The sequence below is a fragment of the Euwallacea similis genome, chromosome 12 (assembly GCF_039881205.1).
Source record: "Euwallacea similis isolate ESF13 chromosome 12, ESF131.1, whole genome shotgun sequence".
Taxonomy (NCBI): domain Eukaryota; kingdom Metazoa; phylum Arthropoda; class Insecta; order Coleoptera; family Curculionidae; genus Euwallacea; species Euwallacea similis.
The window spans coordinates 4,359,532-4,382,228 of NC_089620.1; the positions used below are offsets into that span (position 1 = coordinate 4,359,532).

A 22,697-nucleotide genomic window follows, 5' to 3' on the forward strand; every position below is an offset into this window, starting at 1 on the left:
AAACCAAACACTCTTGCTCGTGAAAAATCTAGTAAATCTTCTTTATTGTCAAATATTGCAGCATGAGAACCATTATTATGCCACATAGATATTGCTCCAGCTAGAGTATCAGGACCTGCAAGTCCTAAAAACGGTACAAGGTTTCTCAAGAACCTGTCTTCTTTTCTTAATTTAAAATTTCCTTCAATTGCATCATTAATTCGTGCAATATCTTCTGAAGTAAATTTATCATTATATACCGAAATTAAAGACTTTATCCACTCCATTAAAAATGTTCTATTATCAGAGGTATCATCAAGTTGTAAAGGATTAAAATTTGTTTTAGTTCTTGGTTCTATTACAGTATAGATACCACTAAGTGCTCTTAAGAAAATCTCTGCACCGCGATCTTTATCAAAAAAGAATATCCTTGGAGAAAACTTCATCGCTTGGGCACACAGGAAATTCATTAAAACAGTTTTACCAGCACCAGTTGGGCCAATTATCATAGTGTGTCCAACATCCCTTATATGAAAGTTGAAAAAAAATGGAGTACCAGATGTCGTGTCAAAAACTGTAACAGCATCTCCCCAGTGGTTATTGAATTTATTGCCAGTAGGATAATTATGTTGAGATGCAAATCCAGCCAAATTAAGACTACTTATTGTAGCTTTTCTCACTATATAATCAAAATTACCAGGAATTTGCGCCCAAAATGCTGGTTCAAGGTTAACTCTCTCACGTATAGGGTAAACACCGCAATTAGAAAGCTCTGATTCTACCAACGACAGAGCGTTATCCAATGATTTAGGACTTTTTTCTATACATAAAATAGTCAGGTGATGTTGACCAAAGGCAATCTTACCACTCATTGCGTCATCAAGCGCTTGAGAAATTTCTGCTATTTGAGAAATAGCTTTATCTGCAGACTGTATCATTCGATTTTGCTGTATCTGCATTTTTCCAATCGCCATTTGCCTGTTTATAAATTGAAAAGATTGCGTAATTATAAACTCGTAAGGAAGTTGTAAAAACGAATCAAGCATTCCTGCAGAAGTATGATTTCCATATTCTTTGATACTAACTATTCCAGCATATTTACTCTCATTATGAGTCACAACCTGTATCATCTTACGGCCAAAGAATAACCTATGTACTGGTAAGTACCTTGATATTTCAGTTCTTAGCGGAAAAAGCGTATTTGTAACGAATCCACAATTTACGATTCTAGATAGAAACTCCATTATTTCGCAGAACAAACCATCTGGAGTTTCTTTTACTCCAAGAATTTTAGGCGAATAATTTCTAAGGCTTGTCACTACACGATTTGTCGTTTCCTCTAAATCTTCATACGTGGCACGTATATCACTTTCCCAAGCATGTTTTGAAGTTACATGTCCGAATTTTTTTAGTAGATGTGACAAAAATTCTACTCCTTTTGTGTCCGCTCTACGGATAATCGTAATGTATAGGTCATTAATAAATGATTGCCTTGTTGCGTGTTTTTCTCTCCATTTTAGATTTACGTGATTAGCGAAAAAATTCGGCAAACCTTGATTTGCAAATTCATCAGAAAAAATATTTTTCTTACGTCTGATAGTATGAAAATACAAACTAAATGCCGGAGATGAAATGCTTCTTAGCATCTGGTTCCTGATATTATTTTGTATTACTAAATCCTCGTCATCGGCGGTTTCAAATGCAAAGCCACTTAATTTTATAACCTTAACCAACCAATTTTCTTTTGTCATCAAGGTTGTGCTATTCCAATAGCAAGAATAAGGAATAAATTCAGCAGCGTGAACTTCCCTGCTCAGAGTAGATTTATTCTTTGATTGAACAGCCCCAAACCTCAGCATCACACAACATTAAGCAATATCATAAGAATTGGCTCCATGATAAAAACGATTTAAACATTTCGAGCACTTCCCTAATTTTACCATAAATAATTCAATAAACAACGGTTCTTTTGCAGAAGCTATATAACCAAGTCCATGTATACCTGGTAACATTAAGAGAATCACTCTCAAATCATTTGAATTAATGAAAATTAGCATGCAAGTCAGGACGTTTAATATTGCAAACATATAACTCACACCAAAAAGCATTGCAGGTCTTGTAAGACCTTTGAATAATTGATCTGTTTGTATACTACCTGTGGACATATCTTTAACCTTCTAATAATAACTAATACTATATCATTATATTAAAAATCCATTGAAACTAGTAGCACTTTAAGTTAAGATACATTATTTAATCCAGATAATGACAAGTTGGCCGTTTCAAGAAGCAGAAAAAATATTGCAAGAATTTCCGAATAGAAAAGAAATAATATTTGAAACTGGTTATGGACCCTCTGGTTTACCCCACATAGGAACCTTTGGAGAGGTTTTCCGCACTACAGTTATTGTAAATGCATTAAAAAAAATAGCTCCTGGTATAAAAACCAAAATCATTGCAGTTTCAGATGATATGGATGGTTTGCGAAAAATACCAGATAATGTGCCAAATCAAGAGATGCTAAGAGAGCACTTAAATAAACCACTAACTATGATACCTGATCCATTTGGCACTCATCAGAGTTATGGTCATCATATGAATTCATTGTTGTGTAAATTTCTTGATATGTTTGAATTTGAATACGAGTTCAGGAGTGCAACAGAGTGTTATAAATCTGGCGTTTACGATGAAAAACTTTTACTCTTGCTGAAAAATTATGATAAAGTGATGGACGTAATGCTTCCATCATTTCGGGAAGAAAGACAGCAGACTTATAGTCCATTCTTGCCAATATGCCCAAAAACTTCTCAAGTTTTACAAGTTCCAGTAATTGAAACAAATACAGATAAAGGAACAATCACATATGAAGACCCAAACGGGGGAAAAATAGAAATTTCGGTGACAAAAGGAAAATGTAAATTGCAGTGGAAACCTGATTGGGGAATGAGGTGGGCCGCATTTGGAGTAAATTACGAAGCTCACGGAAAAGATTTAACTCCATCTGCTGTGCTTTCAAGTCAAATATGTGAAATACTTGGAGAAAGGCCACCACTTCTGTTTTGCTACGAGTTTTTCCTTGATAAAGAAGGAAAGAAAATATCAAAATCAAAAGGAAATGGCATTTCAATTGAAGAGTGGCTAACTTACGCACCAACAGAGAGCTTAGCATTGTACATTTTTCAGAGTCCTAAAAAAGCTAAACGTTTATATTTTGATGTGATACCAAAATCAACTGATGAATATTTAGAATTTGTAAAGCGTTATCATGAGAACAAAGAAAAGGATATAAATAATCCTGCTTGGCACATTCACCAGGGCAATGTTCCCAGTATAGAAACTTCAGGCATAAATTTCTCACTACTTTTAAACCTAGCAGCAGCTTGTAATGCTGAAAACAAAGAGATCCTATGGGGTTTTATATCCTCTTATGCACCGAACGTTACACCAGAAAATAATAAAATGCTTGATAGACTTTCAGACTTTGCAGTAAAGTATTATCACGATTTTATCAAGCCAACAAAATCATATAAAACTCCAAATGAAAAAGAGAAAGAAGCGTTACTAGATTTGAAGGACACTTTACATTCTCTATCTATAACTGCTACTGCTGAAGAAATTCAATCTCAGGTATTTTCTATTGGAAAAAAATATGATTACACTAACTTACGTGACTGGTTTCAGCTATTATATGAAACGTTACTTGGCCAAAAAACCGGTCCAAGAATGGGATCTTTCATAAAGCTTTATGGAATGGATAATACGATTTCTCTCATAGAAAGCGCTATTAAATGTATACTTTAAAGTTTACCTTCTTTCATTTGAGCTCTTTAGTTTTAATAAGAATTCCTTGACACCCTCCGCCAGCGCTCTTATCATAAAGATGAAGCTATTTATTTATCTTCGCAATCTGCAGATTAAAACGACAAAGGGAACTTTGTATTTGGCGTAAATCATGCTTAATTTTTTACACTATGTGCACCTCATGTCTTTATAAAACTTTTAGGTTTCTACCTATACAAGCAGAAACGCGCTTATAAAGCGTTCAAGACATCAAAAGACGTCAAATAGAACAAGGGAGAATTTGAATGCTAGCTACCCTAGGGTTTCTTTGCCTTTTTTTCCACTCAGTAAATTTCTTAACGTTTATAATTTAGGTTAGTCGCATTTAAAAGCGGCTGAATCGTAGCGTTTAGAATAAAAAACGCCAATATTTTGAAGTACATATAAATAACTAGTTAACCATGGGGCTTCTTTTGCCTTTTTTTTCGTTTGGTAAATTTCTTAATGTTTATGGCTAAAGCAATTTAAGAGACCGAAAATGGTGTCATTCCAGTGCCCCTGTGATGTATTCCAGCGCCCCTATGATGTCATCCCAGTAGCTTGACACTGGGATGACATCATAGGGGCGCTGGCCTGACAACCGTCATCCCGCTGCTTGTTAGCGGGATCTAGAGATACCGTGACAGTATGACGTAGGATTGCTGTCATTCCAGTGCTTGGCACTGGAATCCAGCCTTTATTATGCAGCCACTTGGTTGAAATTAAGTCTTCTGGATCCCAGTGTCTGGGCACTGGGATGACACCATCATAAAGGAATCAGTGTCAGCTACTTTCATGACACCATTCTTTTTCCTAGATCCAAGTAGTCGAGCTACTTGGATGACAGCTAGCCTGACAACCGTCATCCCGCTACCTGTTAGCGGGATCTATGCTAAGAGATACCGCGAATGAATCGCGGTATGACGGTGTAGACGATGGTTAAGTATCCCGCTGCTTGTTAGCGCCGCGGCGGTATGACGGTTCGTGGTGGTATGACGTAGAGTGCTTAGAAGCTGTTATTTTGCTATAAATGGCTGTAATGGCATCATCTATTTTATTGCTATCACAGCCTGTTTGTGCAAGTTCAGCATTTCCACCACAGTTCTTTTCAACTGCTATTGATATTAGTTCTTTTGCGCTAATCTTATTGATTAAGTCTTTACTTACTTTAATAATCAAGACTGTTTTATCTTTTTCTGTTGCCGTGAAAGCTATTACCGTTTTTGGTTTTTGTTGCTGCAAAACAAACTCTCTTATTACATTTGCTGGAATATCAGTGAAAGTGTGGCTTATAAAATTTATTCCATTTATTTCGGTGCTTTTTATATTCTCTGCACTCACAAGCTTTTTATATAGGTTTTTTATTTTGGTTTCGGATTTTTTGTGTTCTTGACTTAAAATACTTAATCTGCTTGTTATTTCACTCACTGGCGCTTTTACGAATTCTGCAACTTTTTTTAAGTTAATTTCATTATCACGTACATAATTGATTGCTTCCTGACCAGTTAAAGCTTCAATTCTCCTCACTCCAAAAGCAACAGAACTCTCTGTTACTATCTTAAACAAACCAATTTCTCCAGTATGTTCAACGTGTGTGCCACCACACAGTTCCCTTGAATCTCCAATCTTCACTACTCTTACTTGGTTGCCATATTTTTCACCGAATAACGCCATAGCTCCTTCGTCTATTGCCTGATTCATGCTCTGAATTTTTGTAGACGTAGAAAGGTTTTCTCTGATTAGAGAGTTTACCATATCTTCTACTAAGAATAGCTGATCCTGAGTAACTTGAGTGTTATGACTAAAGTCAAATCGTAACTTATCCGGTGCAACTAGGGAACCTTTTTGAGTGACATGATCACCTAGAATTTTTCTGAGTGTAAAGTGCAGAAGATGTGTAGCTGAATGATTTCTCCTTAAGGTTTGCCTTCTTTCCTTATCTATGCTTGCTGTAACTGTGTCACCTTTACACATTGAGCCAGATTTAACTATGCATCTGTGCAAATATAGGTCATTAACCTTATTGGTATTCTCGACTATAATAATACTTCTACCAGGTTTGATCAGACTGCCAGTATCTCCCACCTGTCCACCTGACTCGCCATAAAAAGGTGTTTTATCAAGTATAATGGTTATCTTTTCTCCCTCCTTTGCAGAATCAATTACTTCATTTTTGGAGGAAACTATAGCTAGTATTTTCGCATCACTTACTTCATTGAACTCATAACCAACAAATTTTGTTTTGCCAAATTTATTGATCAAATCAAACCATACTTGCTCAACAGATTTTTCACCAGATCCAGCCCATTTAGCACGTGCTCTCTCTTTTTGTTCTCCCATTGCATCATCAAAACCCTTCTGGTCAAAATTTATTTTTTTCTCTTTTAAAATATCAAGTGTAATATCCAAAGGAAATCCGTAGGTGTCATATAGCTTAAACGCTGATTCTCCAGGCAAAGTATCGCCCGATTTTAAATCTGTAGTGAATTTCTCCAGGAGATTGATACCTTTCATCAAAGTGTCTTTAAAGTTTTCTTCCTCTGATTTTAACGTCGTTTCTATTAAGCTTTTAGCTCTGACTAATTCAGCTCCCATATAAGCCGAACTCGTGCTATCTATCAACACTGGAAAAATACGATGGAGTAGGGAATCATTATATCCAAGCAGGTGAATATAACGTGTGGCTCTCCTAATTAATCTGCGTAATACGTAATTCCTGCCCTCATTTCCAGGAAGCACTCCTTCTGCGATGAGAAATGCAGCCGCGCGAAGATGATCTGCTATGATCTTATGCGCTATTTTATTTTCCGTTCTTCCACAGTACTCTTGTGATTTACTTATCAGAGCAGAAAATAGATCAATATCATAGTTATCATGGACGTTTTGCATAACAGCCGCTATTCTTTCAAGGCCCATTCCAGTATCGATGCATTTTTTTGGCAATTTGTGTAAATTACCTTCTTCATCTTTGTTAAATTCCATGAATACCAGATTCCAGATTTCAACAATTCTATCGCCCTCTTGTAAATTAGGACTCCCATGGTCATAAAAAATTTCAGAACATGGACCGCACGGACCAGTGCTTCCCATACTCCAAAAGTTATCATCCGTTGTAATTCTTATGATTTTATCACTTGAAAAGCCACTTATCTTACGCCAAATCTCGTACGCCTCATCATCAGTATGGTAGACGGTTATGGATAGTCTGTTTTTATCAAGAGATAACTCTTTAGTGATAAATTCCCACGCAAATTCTATCGCAGTTTCCTTAAAGTAATCACCGAAGCTAAAATTTCCTAGCATTTCAAAAAATGTGTGATGCCGAGTTGTATAGCCAACATTTTCCAGATCATTGTGTTTACCGCCTGCTCTTAGGCACTTTTGACTTGAGACAGCACGTTTCATTTCAGTTTTTTGAGCACCAGTAAAAATATTTTTAAACTGCACCATACCAGCATTTGTGAACATGAGCGTTGGGTCATGTTCTGGAATCAAAGGAGAAGAAGAAACCTGCTCGTGGTCATTATTTACAAAAAATTTTATAAATCTTTCTCTGATTTCGTTTAGCTTCATCGTTTTTATTGAGGTTATCTATAAATAATAAGTTGTAATGGAAATAAAATCAATACCACTCTCTAGATCTCAGAACTTCTAGTGACATGCACCTTGTGGTAAGAAAAAATCAATATATTCACGATAAATTTACCTCATATCTGTGTTTTATATGTGGAAATTGGAATGGAAATTTATGTAGGCAAAGAAAAAAGAATAGCAAATGTGGTGACTCAACACTGGAATGACATAAAAGGATCAGACAGAGATTGGCCAGAAAGGCATGAAATAGACACTGCAGAAATAATGGAATCATGGCAGCATTGTTTTGTCATTGAAGTCAAGGATCAAGGTTATATTTGTGAAAATGCAGGAGAAAAGGCTGTTGAATTCTATGGTTTTGAGAAAAAGACGCGCATTGATAATAAGTATGCAATTGATGCACCATTTTTGCGACTATATAAAATAGATGCAGTTATTGATAAACTTGATACTGTAATAGAGAGTAAATGCCCGATCAATGAAGAGGAAGAAAGTGAAAGTGTTAAAATGAGGCAAGTATTGTTGCCACTTGGGAATAAAGAAGGTATAACACACATATTGGGCGTAATTACTTTTAAACTCCTTTAATATACAATTTTAATTTGATTCTTTAATAAAATTATTTATACTAATGCTTAATTACTATTAAAGAACTCAATAGTAGTGCTTGTAAATTTATTTGGAATATGAAGAAAATAAAATTAAAAACCAAATCTTCTGTGAAAAAGCGCTTTCACCTTACAGCTAAGGGTAAAGTTATTTCTACTCAGTCAGGCAAAAGGCATGGCATGGTAAAGAGAAGTAAATCTAATATTCGTAATCAGCGCGGTACAACGATTCTTGGTAAATCTGACTCGCGTATAGTTAAGCTTCATATGCCTTACGGTATTTAACAAAATGGAGGTAAAATAAAATGGCTCGGGTAAAACGTGGAGTCACTACTCACGCTCGTCATAAAAAAATATTGAAACTGGCAAAGGGTTATAGAGGGCGCGCAAAAAGTTGTTATAGAATTGCATTACAAAGAGTTGAAAAAGCACTGCAATATGCTTATAGAGACAGAAGAACCCGTAAACGTGATTTCCGTAGCTTATGGATAATACGTATTAATGCAGCAGCAAGAGAGCATGGGCTTACTTATGGTAGGTTTATGCATGGTCTTACACTTGCCGGCATTGATTTAAATAGAAAAATTCTTGCTGAGATGGCAGTTAATTATAAGGATGATTTTGCCAAATTAGTAGAAACTGTAAGTGGTAAATTAGCGGAGAATTCTTAAAGCAAAAACACCATGAGAATTATTTTCATGGGATCACCAGGATTTGCTGTTAATTCTCTGAGCTTGTTACTGAAATCAAAGAGCGAAGTGGTGGCAGTATACACCAAGGCTCCAAAACCTTCGGGGCGTGGACAGAAGCCAATGAAATCTCCAGTACATGTTATCGCTGAAGAAAGTAACATAGAGGTATGTACTCCTATCTCTCTAAAGTTCTCGGCAGAGCAAGAAAAATTTAGAAATTTCAAGCCAGACGTTGCGGTTGTTGCCGCGTATGGATTGATACTTCCAAGAGAAATTTTGAATATTCCAAAATATGATTGTATTAATATTCATCCTTCATTACTACCAAGGTGGCGTGGTGCAGCCCCGATACAGCACACAATTTTAGCAGGAGATCAAGAAACCGGGGTTAGCATTATGCAATTGGATGAAGGATTAGATTCCGGCCCTATTTTAAAACAGGAAAAATTTCTTATCGAAAAGAACGATAATTACAAGACATTGCATGATAAATTATCTAAGCTAGGCAGTGATTTACTGCTGAAAGTGCTAAACGAAATTGAAAAACAGCTTCCCTTAAAACAGAACGATAACGATGCATGTTACGCTGACAAAGTGGAAGACTATAAAATTTATGCAAGTGATGCCTGTGAAGTTGCTTATAGAAAGGTTAAAGCGTTTTACCCAAAAGCGTTTATCAAGATAGAGAATAAACGTATCAGGATACTTGATGCTGACTTTGAAGCTTTCGCTTCAGAACAAGGTGAGATTGTTAACGATAATATGCACATAAGTTTAAAAGGTGGCATTTTAATTCCTAAAGTTGTACAAATGGAAGGAAGAAATCCTTGTAGTATTGAAGATTTTATTCGTGGTTTGAAATCAAGCATGGTAAAAAAATTTATAGAATAGACTGCTTTGAAGGAAAGGTTAGGAGGGCTAAAGCAACTTCTACAATTTGGTATTCCGCTGCTTGTTAGCGGAATCTACAACAAGATACTGCGTTTTGGTGTACGAACATTGCAATTTGCAGGTAATTTGAGTAGTAGATGGTGTCATTCCAGTGCTTGACACTGGAATCCAGTTTCTATTGTACAGCCACCTGGTGTGCTCATTTAAAGTGAAGCTTTCTGGATCCCAGTGTCTGGGCACTGGGATGACATCTTTCTTGGTCTCTTGTATCACAATGTTCGTACAGTTGGTGCGACCCGAAAGTCGTGATTTTGTGATGGTAAAATTCCATCTTCCCTAGACATCGTGGGTAATGTATGTCTCACATTTTAGAGAGTGGCAACCTCTAGGATGCAAGCATGAGATAAAAGCAGGTAACACTAAACCTTATAGTGAATCCCTGCAAACAGAGTTAGATATGGTTACGAGAGGAACCAATGCCTGAATTGTCGTAACGAACGATATGCGAAATAAGGTTGGTTAACGCATAGACCAAAAGGTACGGAGAAAGTGGATAATTAGAACTTGACTGGTCTGATTAAGATGTTTCCCATCTCCCGGCAAAAAGTTGGAACCTAAGTCTAACATGAAACAATTTCATGGAACGGAGTAACATTATAGATGCTCTTATTCTTTAAGCAGGGAGCCACCCGTATGCACCTATAATGAGGGATTGTCTAAGAAGCCAAGGCCTAAAGTAATGTTTAGGATATGCTGACGTGGACACTGTAATTTGGAAGGTAAAGTTGTGAGTAGTGGTTAATATGTTATGAGCCAACATTAAGTGTTAGGTATGAATGAATACGACTTCTCTAGTAATATAGAGAATGCTGTATTTAAGCTATAAAAACAAATTTACCAAGCTTTGAAATGTTAATTACATGGAGAAGTATGTATGACAAACACCAAGTTAGAGAGAAGCCGGATGTGGTGAAAGTCACTAGTCCGGTTTTGAAGTCGAGTGGGGAGAGGTGACTTTCTCCACTTAGATAACTGGATACCGTGGCGGTATGACGTAGTAGCTATATATAGACAAATTCCTTTTTCTTAGATATAATTTTAAAAAACTTTCCATATAAAAATGAAAATAAAAAGAGCTTTAATATCAGTATACGATAAAACGAATATAATTGATCTTGCATCGTTTTTAATGCAGCAACAAATAGAAATTCTTTCAACGGGAAATACTTATAAAACGCTATCTAGTGCAGGAATAAAAACACAAGAGGTCTCAGATTACACACAATTTCCAGAGATACTGGGTGGTAGAGTAAAAACTTTACACCCTAAAATTCATGGAGGAATACTTTGCAATAGAGAAAAACACAAAACGGAAATACAAAATCTAGGTATTGAGCCAATAGACCTGCTTATAACTAACCTATACCCATTTTGGGAGACAGTAAGTAGCGGCTCAAATGAAGAGCAAATTATAGAACAAATTGATATCGGCGGAGTGGCGTTAATTAGAGCTGCAGCAAAAAATTTTCATTTTACTCCAGTCATTTCTAGCATTCAAGACTATGAAGCACTAAAAGCTGAGATGATAAAAAATAACAATGAAACAACATTGGAATATAGAAAACATTTAGCAACAAAAGCATTTGCTCTCACTGCACACTACGATTCTAATATTCACAGTTGGTTTTTATCCCAGAGTAAAAATAATGAGTTGCCAGAGTTTTTCGCACTATATGGGCATAAAGCACAAGAATTAAGGTATGGTGAAAACCCTCATCAAAAAGCTGCATTTTATAGCAATCAATTCACCAAATATCCGCTGGAAAAAATACATGGAAAAGAGTTGAGTTATAATAATATAGTAGATATAGAGTCCGCACTTAACATAACTTCTGAATTCGAAGAGCCTGCAGCAGTGATAATAAAGCACAATAACCCATGTGGCGCTGCTGTTAGTAATAATGCTTTGGAGGCATATGAAAAGGCTCTATCATGTGATGAAGTAAGCAGTTTTGGTGGCATAGTTGCCTTAAATCGGGAGATAGATTTAAAGCTAGCAGAAAAATTAAACGAGATATTTTTGGAAGTAGTGATAGCACCATCGGTAAACAATGAGGCACTAAAAATTTTACAAAGAAAGAAAAATTTAAGAGTGATTATTCATAAATCTTTCCAACAAAATGTGAAATACCAAATTAAAAATGTTGTTGGTGGGTTTTTGGTGCAAGAAAATAATGACCACACAATAAAAGCAGAACAAGTAACAAAGTGCACTACAACAGAAAAAGAAAAGGAAGATCTTATTTTTGCCTGGAAAATATGTAAACATGTGAAATCCAACGCAATAGTTATAGCAAAAGATGGTTGTGCTATTGGCATCGGCGCAGGGCAAACAAGCAGAATAGATAGTGTGAACATTGCAGTGAAAAAAGCAGGTGAAAAATGTAAAGGTGTAGTGCTTGCTTCAGATGCATTTTTTCCATTCCCAGATAGCATAGTAGAAAGTGCAAAACATGGAATTACAGCTATAATTCAGCCCGGCGGCTCGCTGAAAGATCAAGATGTGATAAAAGCTGCAAATGAAAATAAAATTGCTATGTTTTTCACTGGCGTTCGCAGTTTTTTCCATTAGGCTTTGTGTCTTATCGTCATACCGCCGCGGTATCTCTAGATCCCGCTAACACGTAGCGGGATGACGGTTGTCAGCCAAGTAGCCCCCTATGATGTCATCCCAGTGCTTGACACTGGGATCCAGGTTGCTCACAAGCAAACTAGCATAGAAAGTGGTTACAACGTTTCCGATGAGATTGCAGAAAGGCTGGATCCCAGTGTCAAGCACTGGGATGACACCCTCCTAGTAGAAACGCTTTTGTAATTGCAACATTCGTGCAATCTTTAGCCATAAACATTAAGAAATTTACCAAATAAAAAAAAGGCAAAAGAAGCCCCGTGGTGGTTGGCTATTTACCATGTACTAAAATATCGGCGTTTTTTTTATTCTAAAACGCTTGATTAAGAGCGATTTAGCTGCTTTTAACTTGCAACTAACCTACACCGCAAGTGTTTAAGAAATTTACCAAGCAGGAAAAAAGGCAAAGAAACCCCGTAGTAGCTAGCATTCAAATTCTCCCTTGTCAATTTGACGTTTTTTGCTGTCTTAAACGCTTTGTAAGCGCGTTTCGGCTTATATAGGTAAAAACCTAAAAATTTTTAAAGACATGCGATGCACGTAGTGCGAAAAATTAAACATGAGACGCCAAATACCCTAAGCTTTTTGTCATTAACCTGCACAGATTGCGAAGATAAATAAATAGCTTCAGTCTCATGATAAGGGGGCTGGCGGAGTTTGTCAAGTAAGTTTTTTCGTTTCTGTGACCAGTTGGACTTAAAGTCTACACAAAAAACGTTTACAACCAACGTTTAACATGGTAAATTAAAAACGGTTTATTCCTCGGTAGCTCAGTGGTAGAGCAGTTGGCTGTTAACCAATTGGTCGCTGGTTCGAATCCGGCCCGGGGAGCTCTTCTCTGTTGAATTTTAGTGTTGATTTTATATGGACATTAAATCAGTCGTTTTATGTATACTAGATGGCTGGGGAAATGGAGTAGAAAACAGTAAATACAATGCTATTAGCAACGCAAATCCACCCTGTTGGCAATATATTAGCTCTAATTATCCAAAATGCAGTTTATCCGCCTGTGGAACTGATGTGGGGTTACCTGGTGGTCAAATAGGTAACTCAGAAGTTGGCCATATGAATATTGGCAGTGGTAGAGTGGTAATACAAAGCCTTCAGCGCATTAATCAAGAGATTGGAACAATAGAAAACAATGTAAATCTACAAAGTTTTATTAATGATCTAAAAAGTAAGAACGGAGTATGCCATATAATGGGATTGGTGTCCGATGGTGGTGTTCATTCGCATCAAAAGCATATTTCAACTTTAGCAAATAAAATATCACAGCATGGAATAAAAGTGGTGATACATGCATTTTTAGATGGCAGAGACACATTGCCAAATTCAGGAAAAAAATGCATTCAAGAATTTACAAAGAGTATAAAGGGAAATGACACAAGAATTGCTACTGTTTCTGGGCGTTACTATGCTATGGACCGTGACAACAGGTGGAAGAGAACAATCGAAGCTTATGAGGCTATCGCATTTGCAAAGGCACCTTGTCATGATAATGCAGTATCGTTGATTGATGAAAATTATCAAAATAACATAACTGATGAGTTTATTAGGCCCGCAGTAATAGGTGACTATCAAGGTATAAAACCAGAAGATGGAGTGCTGTTGGCTAACTTTCGTGCTGATCGAATGATACAATTAGCAAGTATTTTGCTTGGCAAAACAGATTACGCTAAGGTAGCAAAATTCTCTTCAATTTTAAGTATGATGAAGTATAAAGAAGATCTCAAAATTCCTTATATTTTTCCTCCTACTTCTTTCGCTGATACTCTAGGACAAACAATAGAAGACAATAAATTACGACAATTACGTATCGCCGAAACCGAGAAATACGCTCATGTGACTTTCTTTTTCAATTGTGGAAAAGAAGAACCTTTCTCTGGTGAAGAAAGAATACTCATTCCCTCACCAAAAGTTCAAACTTACGATTTGCAGCCCGAAATGTCAGCCTTCGAGCTCACAGAAAAGCTTGTAGAAAAAATTCACTCCCAAGAATTCGCACTGATAGTTGTAAATTACGCTAATCCTGATATGGTAGGGCATACAGGTAATATAAAAGCAGCCGAGAAAGCTGTGCTAGCTGTAGATGATTGTCTTGCGAAAGTGCTGAATGCTGTTAAAAAGTCAAGCAACACCGTATTAATTGTTACTGCAGACCATGGTAACGTGGAATGTATGTTCGATGAAGAAAATAATACACCTCATACAGCACACACTCTAAATAAAGTGCCATTTATTGTGTCTTGCGATAATCTAAAACTAAGAGACGGAAGGTTATCTGACATTGCCCCTACTATTTTACAGCTACTTGGAATTAAAAAACCAAACGAAATGACAGGCAGTTCGTTGATTGTATAATTTTTCGCATTACTCTCTAACTGGATATGCACAGCTGTTGTAGTTTGAGACACCGGAAAGGTGTCATTCCAGTGCTTGACACTGGAATCCAGATTAAAGATTAAGTTGTAATCTTATATTAAAAATAATATCTTTGATAGTGAAAGATTAGATTCCAGTGTCAAGCACTGGAATGACATCATAGGAGTTATCTGATATTGCCCCTACTATTTTACAGCTACTTGGAATTAAGAAACCGGATGAAATGACAGGCAGTTCGTTGATTTCTTGCATTACCCTCTGTCATTCCAGCTAGGCAGCGTTATGCACCGGAATGACATCAAATAGATGTGTTTTAACTTAATCCAACTTTTAAATTTTTCGCTGTTAGTACTAATGATTCATTAAAGAAGCTGTCAATATCACCAATACTATCTATATTTTTTGTACTGATAGATTGGTCAATTCTTTTGACCAAATTAGATAAAACTTTATTAGGGCCAATTTCAACAAATTTGTTAACGCCACGGCTTGACATATACAAAACCATTTCTCTCCATTTCACTCTGCTTACAACTTGCTTGGCGAGTAAAATTTTTATAACTTTGGGATCACTCTCCTCTTTAGCTGTAACATTTGATATCAAAGGAACTATAGGACGGGTTATTTTAATACCCTTCAAAAACTCCAAAACTTTTTCATCAGCAGGTTTCATAAGAGATGAATGAAAAGGCCCACTAACCTGTAATTTAATTAGTTTCCTCACACTCGAGTTTTTGAATAAATCGGGTAACATTTCAAGAGCTTCTCTAGTGCCACTTATAACCACTTGTCCGCCACCGTTATCGTTTACAATTTCACAAATTCCGTCAATTTGAACTGATTTCAATATATCTTCCACTTCATTTATCTCTGCTCCAAGCAACGCAACCATTCCGCCTTTACATTTCAGTGAAGCTTCATGCATTGCTTCGCTGCGAACTTTCAGCAGCTTGATTGCAGACTCAAGCGTTAACGCTCCTGCAGCACACAGCGCTGTATATTCGCCAACTGAATGCCCACAAACATATTTAACATTGTGATCAGTGAAAAGAGATTTGCCAAACACATGCTCCATAACACGTAGCATTGCAATTGATACTGCCATTATAGCTGGCTGAGCGTTTTCTGTAATGGTTAATTCTTCAATAGGACCGTTGAAGATTAAATGAGACAGCTTTCTATCCAATATGCTATCTACTTCATTAAATACTTGTCTTGCAACAGAAAACTCACTATATAAGCTCTTTCCCATTCCTACAAACTGAGAGCCCTGACCGGGGAAAGCAAAAATCATGATAGTTATTATTTATTCCTTATTAAATATACTACTTTATTTATTTTTTGTCAATATTTTAGAATAATGATTGACTTAGTGAATTAAGTTCACTAGAATATTAACTGACTAAAAGTTTATAAACAACAATGAATTATCATAAAATTATTATAGTTATGACAGACGGTCAAGAGTTTGAAACTCGTTCCACTTATGGAAAGGAGGGAGATAGGGTAAAACTTGATAGAGATCCTCTTACTCACCCTGCATGGACTGGAAGTTTGACAAGCGGGTTAGCAAGTAAAACTAGCAAATTAGCCAAGTTTAACGATAAATATGGAAGCATTTTCTAATTTTCCTCCTCTTTAAGTTTTAGAGAGTTTACTGAAGTATGCATAAATACAAAAATATAGGCTATGTTGCTTCTCCATCACCAAAATCGCAGGAAGTATCTAAACTATTAAAGAAACTTAATTTTATCAATATAACAGAAGAAAATAAGTCCGAAATCGATCTATTGATAGTTGTTGGCGGTGATGGCTTTATGCTACGCACTTTGCACAATTACGTCATAGAAAATAAAAACATGCATGTGTATGGGATAAACACTGGCAATGTTGGGTTTTTGATGAATAAATGCTTTAGCTGCAGTGAAGATTTAATTGATCATATAGAACATGCAACTTCAACTCAGTTAACTTTGCTAAAAATGGAAGCAACAGACACAAGTGGCAAGAGGTATCACTACATAGCGGTAAACGAGGTATATGTTTTTAGAAAAGCAAACCAAATAGTAGAAATGAATATCACTATTAATGATAAGCTAAAAGTAGAAAAATTTAGAGGGGACGGAGTAATATTATCTACTCCCACAGGTAGCACTGCATATAACTTCTCTGCCGGTGGCCCAATCTTGCCGCTAAATTCAAATTTACTTGCATTAACCTCTATCAATAGCTATTACCCAAGGCATTGGAATGGAGCGTTAATATCAAACGATACAATCGTACAAATTGACATTAACGACACAAAAAACCGTCCAGCACTTGTAGTATCAGATTACAAGGAGTTTCATAATATATCACAGATAAAAATACAAAAAGACCACGAAAACACAATAACTTTGCTTTTTGACAAAGATTACCCTCTGAATGAAAGAATCTTTGATAGACAATTTCTATACTAATAATTATCCGTAAATTGGTATTTACTATATCTTAATAACTATAGCGTAATCAATGCAGCATTAATAATTAATTTTGGAGTAAATATGGGACCAGTAACGAATCTACCATCGTCTGAAGAGAATGCACTATTAATATTTGACTTTGATCAAACAATTACAAATAAGTCTATGTGCAATTTCTTTACATCCAAGGGGTATGATGATTATGATTCTGGCAAAGAAAAAGCAGTAATTGAAGAAAAAATAGAAGAATTTTTACAAAAGGAAGGCTCAGGAATCAAAAATAAAGAAAAGCTAAGGTCTGTATTAGGTTCTGCACTTTCAAGCGGAGTAGAAGTTGCTATTGTATCGTCTGCAAAATATATAAAAGCAGTAGAGTATGTAGTGAAAAATCATTTAGGTTTAACAGAAGAGCAGGCGCAAGGTATTAAAGTAGTTGGAGGAACGACTAAGCGTCAAGATCCACTAAATTCAGCAGAAGTAGCTAAAAGAATGAATGAGCCTCAAGATCCACAAATTGGAAAACATCTATGTGTTTTATCTCTTTTAAAAGCATATAAGAAAGACAAAGGTATGTTACCGCAAAAAGTCATGTTAGTTGATGGTAATCAGCGGGGCATTAATCCTGCTGATGACTTTTATAAAAGCATCAAGGAAGGATTATTAGAAAAAGATATGAAGGGTCTCTTAGAAAATATAGATCAAGAAATAGCAGAAGTTGATGTCAGGGAAGAGGAAATAAACAATATTGCATTTAAAGGGGTTAATGTATCTAGTGAGCCAACAATAGGAACAGACGGAGCAGGGGATGATGGTTATTTAGACAAAGTAGGAAAATGGATTAAAGAGCCTATACAGAATCTTGAGAATCCAGGGGATGATGGTCCGGAGAATCATAGTAAAAAAACTTCGAAAGAGAGTTCAGATAGTAGAATAGGTGGTCAAAACTCAGAAGAGAAAGATCCTTCTAAAAAAGTAGGTCTATCCGGCAGCACACCTTTAACTCCTCCACCATCGTATAAAAGCGAAGATGGCTCTGAAAAGTCTTTGAGTGAATTTGATACAAATAGCAATGCAACTTTAGAGAGTAAGAAAGCAAACAGATCCTGGCCAAGAGCAAAATATGCCTTGCAGCAGAAGGGCTTTATAATTTCTGGTGTAACTGCTGTTATGCTCAGCATACCTGCAATTTTGGTGAATTTGCAAGATAAAGCAACACTTGCCGAATTGGTTACAATTAATCCAAACTGTATTACTATACCAGCAATTGCGCTCGTTTCATTGCTTGCAATTAGCACAATATTTTTTTCAATAAAGCAATTTAGAAATACCAGAGAATATCAAACCCAAGGGAAAGATGCGGATGAAATTTTAGCTAAGGTGTTAGAACACCAGCCAAAGGACAAAGTGATGAAATCTGTAAGGCTAGAATATAGCAATGGCACTCATTCAAATTTTGTACTTAATGCTTGGGAAGCTAAACGAAGCTTCATTAATATTGACGAAAAAGTAGTTAGTAGAACTAATAAAATAGAATCAGTAATTAACGACAGACCAATATTTACTGCATTATTTACTGGTGTAGTTGCTGCAAACATAGCGCTTCCTCTATGGCTATATGCGGAAGGCGGTGTTAATAACGTACAAAAATTTTACCAAAACCCTTTGACTAATAACATAGGACTATCATTACTTATAGGTTCTGGTATACTTGCATTATTCATTGTGGGTTTTGGCATACATTATTATAGAAAAACAAATTGCACTAATCTTATATATTCTCAGGAAAAGATTGACCCTGAAAGCGTTAATAAGGAATTAATCGAGGAAATAAAACAAGAAAGAACAAAGGTTCTTGAAGAAAACCACAGTAAAGACGCTAAACGCAGTAGTTTAACACTTGAACAAGTTGTGGTTCAATCTCATAATTGTAAGGATGTTGTTTATAGTGTCGGTTAATAAAATGCATGATATAGCTAGTGCAGCCCTACGTCATACCGCCGCAGACCGTCATACCGCGATTCATTCGCGGTATCTCTAGATCCCGCTAACATGTAGCGGGATGACGATTGTCAGGGTAGTACCTCCCTCCCCTGTCATCCAAGTAGCTGACACTGGGATGACAAAAAAAGGAGCACTGAAATGACATCCTCCTAGTAGAGATCGCTTTTGTAATTGCAACATTCACGTGTATCCGTTCAGCTAAGCGGTGTAAGAGATGATAGATAAGAGGTTTTAGAAAGGTTTGAGACCCCTTTGTTTCCATGTCAAGTATAATGAAATTATCCGTTCAAGGAATGCATTTCCCCGCTTCGATTGGGTAAAATATGAATTTTTGCGATAAACGGGAGTGTTAAATAAACTGTGTCAAACCGAAAAACAAAGTAATAATTGATATAAAAAAATGGAGGTTTGACATGAGTCAAAAAATAGCAAATAGAACTAACGGATTGGTAGATTACAAAGAACTAGAATCAAATATTTTATCATCTATCAGAGAAGGTAAACCGCTAACAGGAAGGGGTGGAGCATTAACACCATTGATAAAAAGGCTGTTGGAGGCAAGCTTGGAAGGTGAAATAGAAAATCACTTATCAAATGAAGATGAAGAAATGCGAAGACTTTGCGCACAAGTGCAGGGTCGTTTGAGCTTTTAACGCCAAGAGATAGAGAAGGAAGTTTTGAACCGCAAATAGTCAGAAAAAGACAAACAAGCCTACATCCAGAGCTTGAAGCAAAGGTATTAAGTACATTTGCCAGTGGTATGGGCTATAGAGATATAGCGTCACATGTCGAGGAAATTTATGATCACAAAATATCAGCAGCAGAGATATCCAGCATTACTGATAAACTGCTACCAGTAATCAATGAATGGCGCAACCGCCCGCTGCAAGCGATTTATCCAATAGTTTTTATGGATGGAATGTTCTTTAAAGTGAAAGAAGATGGACGTTGTGTAAGTAAATGTATGTACAATATATTAGGTATAGATCAGAATGGCAGAAAAGAAGTTTTGGGCTTTTATTTAGCTGAAAGCGAAGGAGCTAACTTCTGGTTAGGGGTGCTAAATGACCTCAAAGAAAGAGGGGTAGAAGATGTTCTAATTGCATGTGTTGATGGTCTAAAAAGCTTTCCTACAGCAATAAACAGCGTATTTCCTAACGCAGAGGTACAGCTATGTATCGTGCATCAAATAAGGAATTTACTAAAATATGTATCGAGCAAAGATGTAAAAGTTTTCATGAATGATTTGAAAAAAATATATCGTGCTACAAGTAGAGAAATTGCTGAGAATTACTTACTTGAGCTGGAAGAAAAATGGGGAGAAAAGTATCCATTGGTTGTAAAATCGTGGCAGAACAATTGGGAAAATTTGTCTGGTTATTTCAAGTATTCTGGCCCTGTTAGAAGCCTAATTTATACTACCAACCCAATTGAGGGGTTGCATAGACAGATCAGAAAATTCACTAAAACTAAGGGTTCATTTACCAGCACAAATGCCTTGTATAAACAGGTATATTGTGCTATAAAGAAAGCAGAGGAAAAATGGACTATGCCTGTACATGACTGGGCGTTAACCATCTCTCAGCTTGATATTTTCTTTCCTGGTAGATTGAAAATTGAGTTGAATTAAAAATGCGGTTTGACACAGTTTATTTAACACTCCCACTGCTTTTGAAACGACAATTGAGCGTATTTCCAGTGAACAACACATACTTTCAAAAAAGGTGAAAGATCTAGGTAGTGCAGCAGTTTTTCTTTCATTAATTAACTTCCTGATAACATGGATGATAATATTGACAGGTTAATACGAATGTTATTAAGATATGTTGTCAAACTCACCAATTAAAGTTTTTATATCTTGCGGTAAATCAGAGATAAATTCCATGTATTCCTTACTTTTTGGGTGGTGTAATCCTAATTTGTAAGCATGTAGTGCTTGTCTGTTGAAATTACGAATGAAACTAGAGTTTTTAGCATATTTTGTGCTTTTACTACTATTTTTTCCATAAACTTGGTCACCAACTATGGAATGTCCTATGTGGCTCATGTGGACTCGAATTTGGTGTGTTCTGCCTGTCTCTAGAACACATTTGACTAAGCTTACTTGTCCTATAATTTTCTGCACCAAATAGTGAGTGATTGCTAATTTTCCGGTTGTTTTTGTAACACACATCATTTCTTTATTACCGCGTTTGGGAGCAATGTTAATTTCTATAGCTCCCTGCTGGGAAGATAATGCTCCCCAAACTACTGCTAAATATTCTCGCTTTATTTTACGATTTGATAACAATTCAGACAAAAAACCATGGCTTCTTCATTTTTTGCAATTACCATTAGCCCACTGGTATCTTTATCGAGTCTATGAACAATTCCTGGTCTTACATCAAGGTAAGCGATAACTGCGTTCAAAAGCGTATCATTGTTTGTCCCAGCACCTGGGTGCACTGTTAATCCACTTTGTTTACTCAGAACTATAATGTCCTCATCTTCATAGATGATATTGAGCTTTATGTCGTAGTTAGGCTCAATTGATGTGGATATGTCAGGTTGAACGAGATGTACTATATACTCTTCACCTGGTTTTACTATGTGATCATTATTAATTATCGGTATGCCAAGTAATTTCACTTGCTCATTTTGTATCAATCTTTGAGCTTTACTGCGTGATATGTTGCACTTTTCAGCTACGTAGATATCTAGCCTTAATTTCTCTTTATCATTATTAACACTTAAGGTTATTACTGAGTGATCTATAGTGATTTACCCCGCGCCATTTCCCATGCTGCTTGAACATTTGGGTCTGTAAACATTGTTGCGCTAGACTCAATTTGCAGATCACCTTGTTTTTTAATATGGCAAATTGTTTGAGAGCCATCTTTCCAGTGGATCGTCACTTTATTATCAAAATTTCGTAATGTTGCCTCAACCTTTTCTTCTTTATTATCTTTTTCTTCCAGCTTAATAGATTCTAATAAATAATATAGAAAGTCACTTGGTTTGCCGTTGATTTTTTCTTTCCATTCATCTGTTTTTTCTTGTTCAGATTTTTTTTGCTCTAACTTTTCCTTCTTTTGCTGCAGCTTATTTTGTTCTGCTTCCAGCTCTAACTTTCTAACTGTGTCACGTAGTTCTTTGACTTTATTTTCTAATACTAATAATTTATTAGTATTATTTCCATTGTTAGCTTCTAAATCAGGCGTACTTGGTTGAGCTTGCTTCTTTTTTATTTCTTCTAATTCATTCCTTACTACGTTTAATTGCTCCTTCAATTCCGTTTTTTCCTCTTTTAACTTTTTTAGCATGCTAAGGAACTCGTTATTATTAGACTGCGTAGTTGATTGAAGCCAGCCTACAAAGCGGCTTGGTTCAAATCGTTCAATCTTATCTTCAGCAATTTTAATAGCATTCTCTAACCTAGAAAAAGTACCTTCAATATCTAGTGAATGTGCTTTTTTTGTCAATTCTTTAGTGTTGTTTAAAACTTCTGAAATTTCTGCATGTAGCCAATCTAAATCTTTTTTGATGTCTTCTCTGATTTTTTTTAGGCGATCAAGCGTTTCTTTAATGTTAATATTTGCAG

General features: G+C 36.1%; 2 protein-coding genes and 1 non-coding gene across 3 annotated transcripts; 2 read left to right on the top strand and 1 right to left on the bottom strand.

Annotated features, from left to right (window-relative positions):
- The first annotated feature begins 2,244 nt into the window (after positions 1-2,244).
- Positions 2,245-4,559, top strand: LOC136412430 (lysine--tRNA ligase-like). Its single transcript, XM_066395490.1, has 2 exons — positions 2,245-3,606; positions 4,473-4,559. Exons 1-2 carry the CDS (start codon positions 2,245-2,247, stop codon positions 4,557-4,559), a joined length of 1,449 nt encoding a protein of 482 aa, XP_066251587.1.
- Positions 4,560-13,031: 8,472 nt separating this feature from the next.
- On the top strand, positions 13,032-13,103 carry TRNAN-GUU (transfer RNA asparagine (anticodon GUU)). Its single transcript has one exon. It is a non-coding gene; the product is annotated as a tRNA-Asn (tRNA).
- Positions 13,104-14,967: 1,864 nt separating this feature from the next.
- On the bottom strand, positions 14,968-15,948 carry LOC136412431 (malonyl CoA-acyl carrier protein transacylase-like). The gene has a single exon (XM_066395492.1). The coding sequence runs from the start codon at positions 15,946-15,948 to the stop codon at positions 14,968-14,970; it is 981 nt and encodes a 326-aa protein (XP_066251589.1).
- Between the last annotated feature and the right edge of the window lie 6,749 nt (positions 15,949-22,697).

Bases quoted from the DNA above. Each gene is read 5' to 3' on its own strand.
- LOC136412430 (XM_066395490.1), top strand. From the start codon at position 2,245: ATGACAAGTTGGCCGTTTCAAGAAGCAGAAAAAATATTGCAAGAATTT. The intron at 3,607-4,472 runs GTATTTTCTATT...CTGTCATTCCAG, and splicing joins CTGAAGAAATTCAATCTCAG to TGCTTGGCACTGGAATCCAG.
- LOC136412431 (XM_066395492.1), bottom strand. From the start codon at position 15,948: ATGATTTTTGCTTTCCCCGGTCAGGGCTCTCAGTTTGTAGGAATGGGA.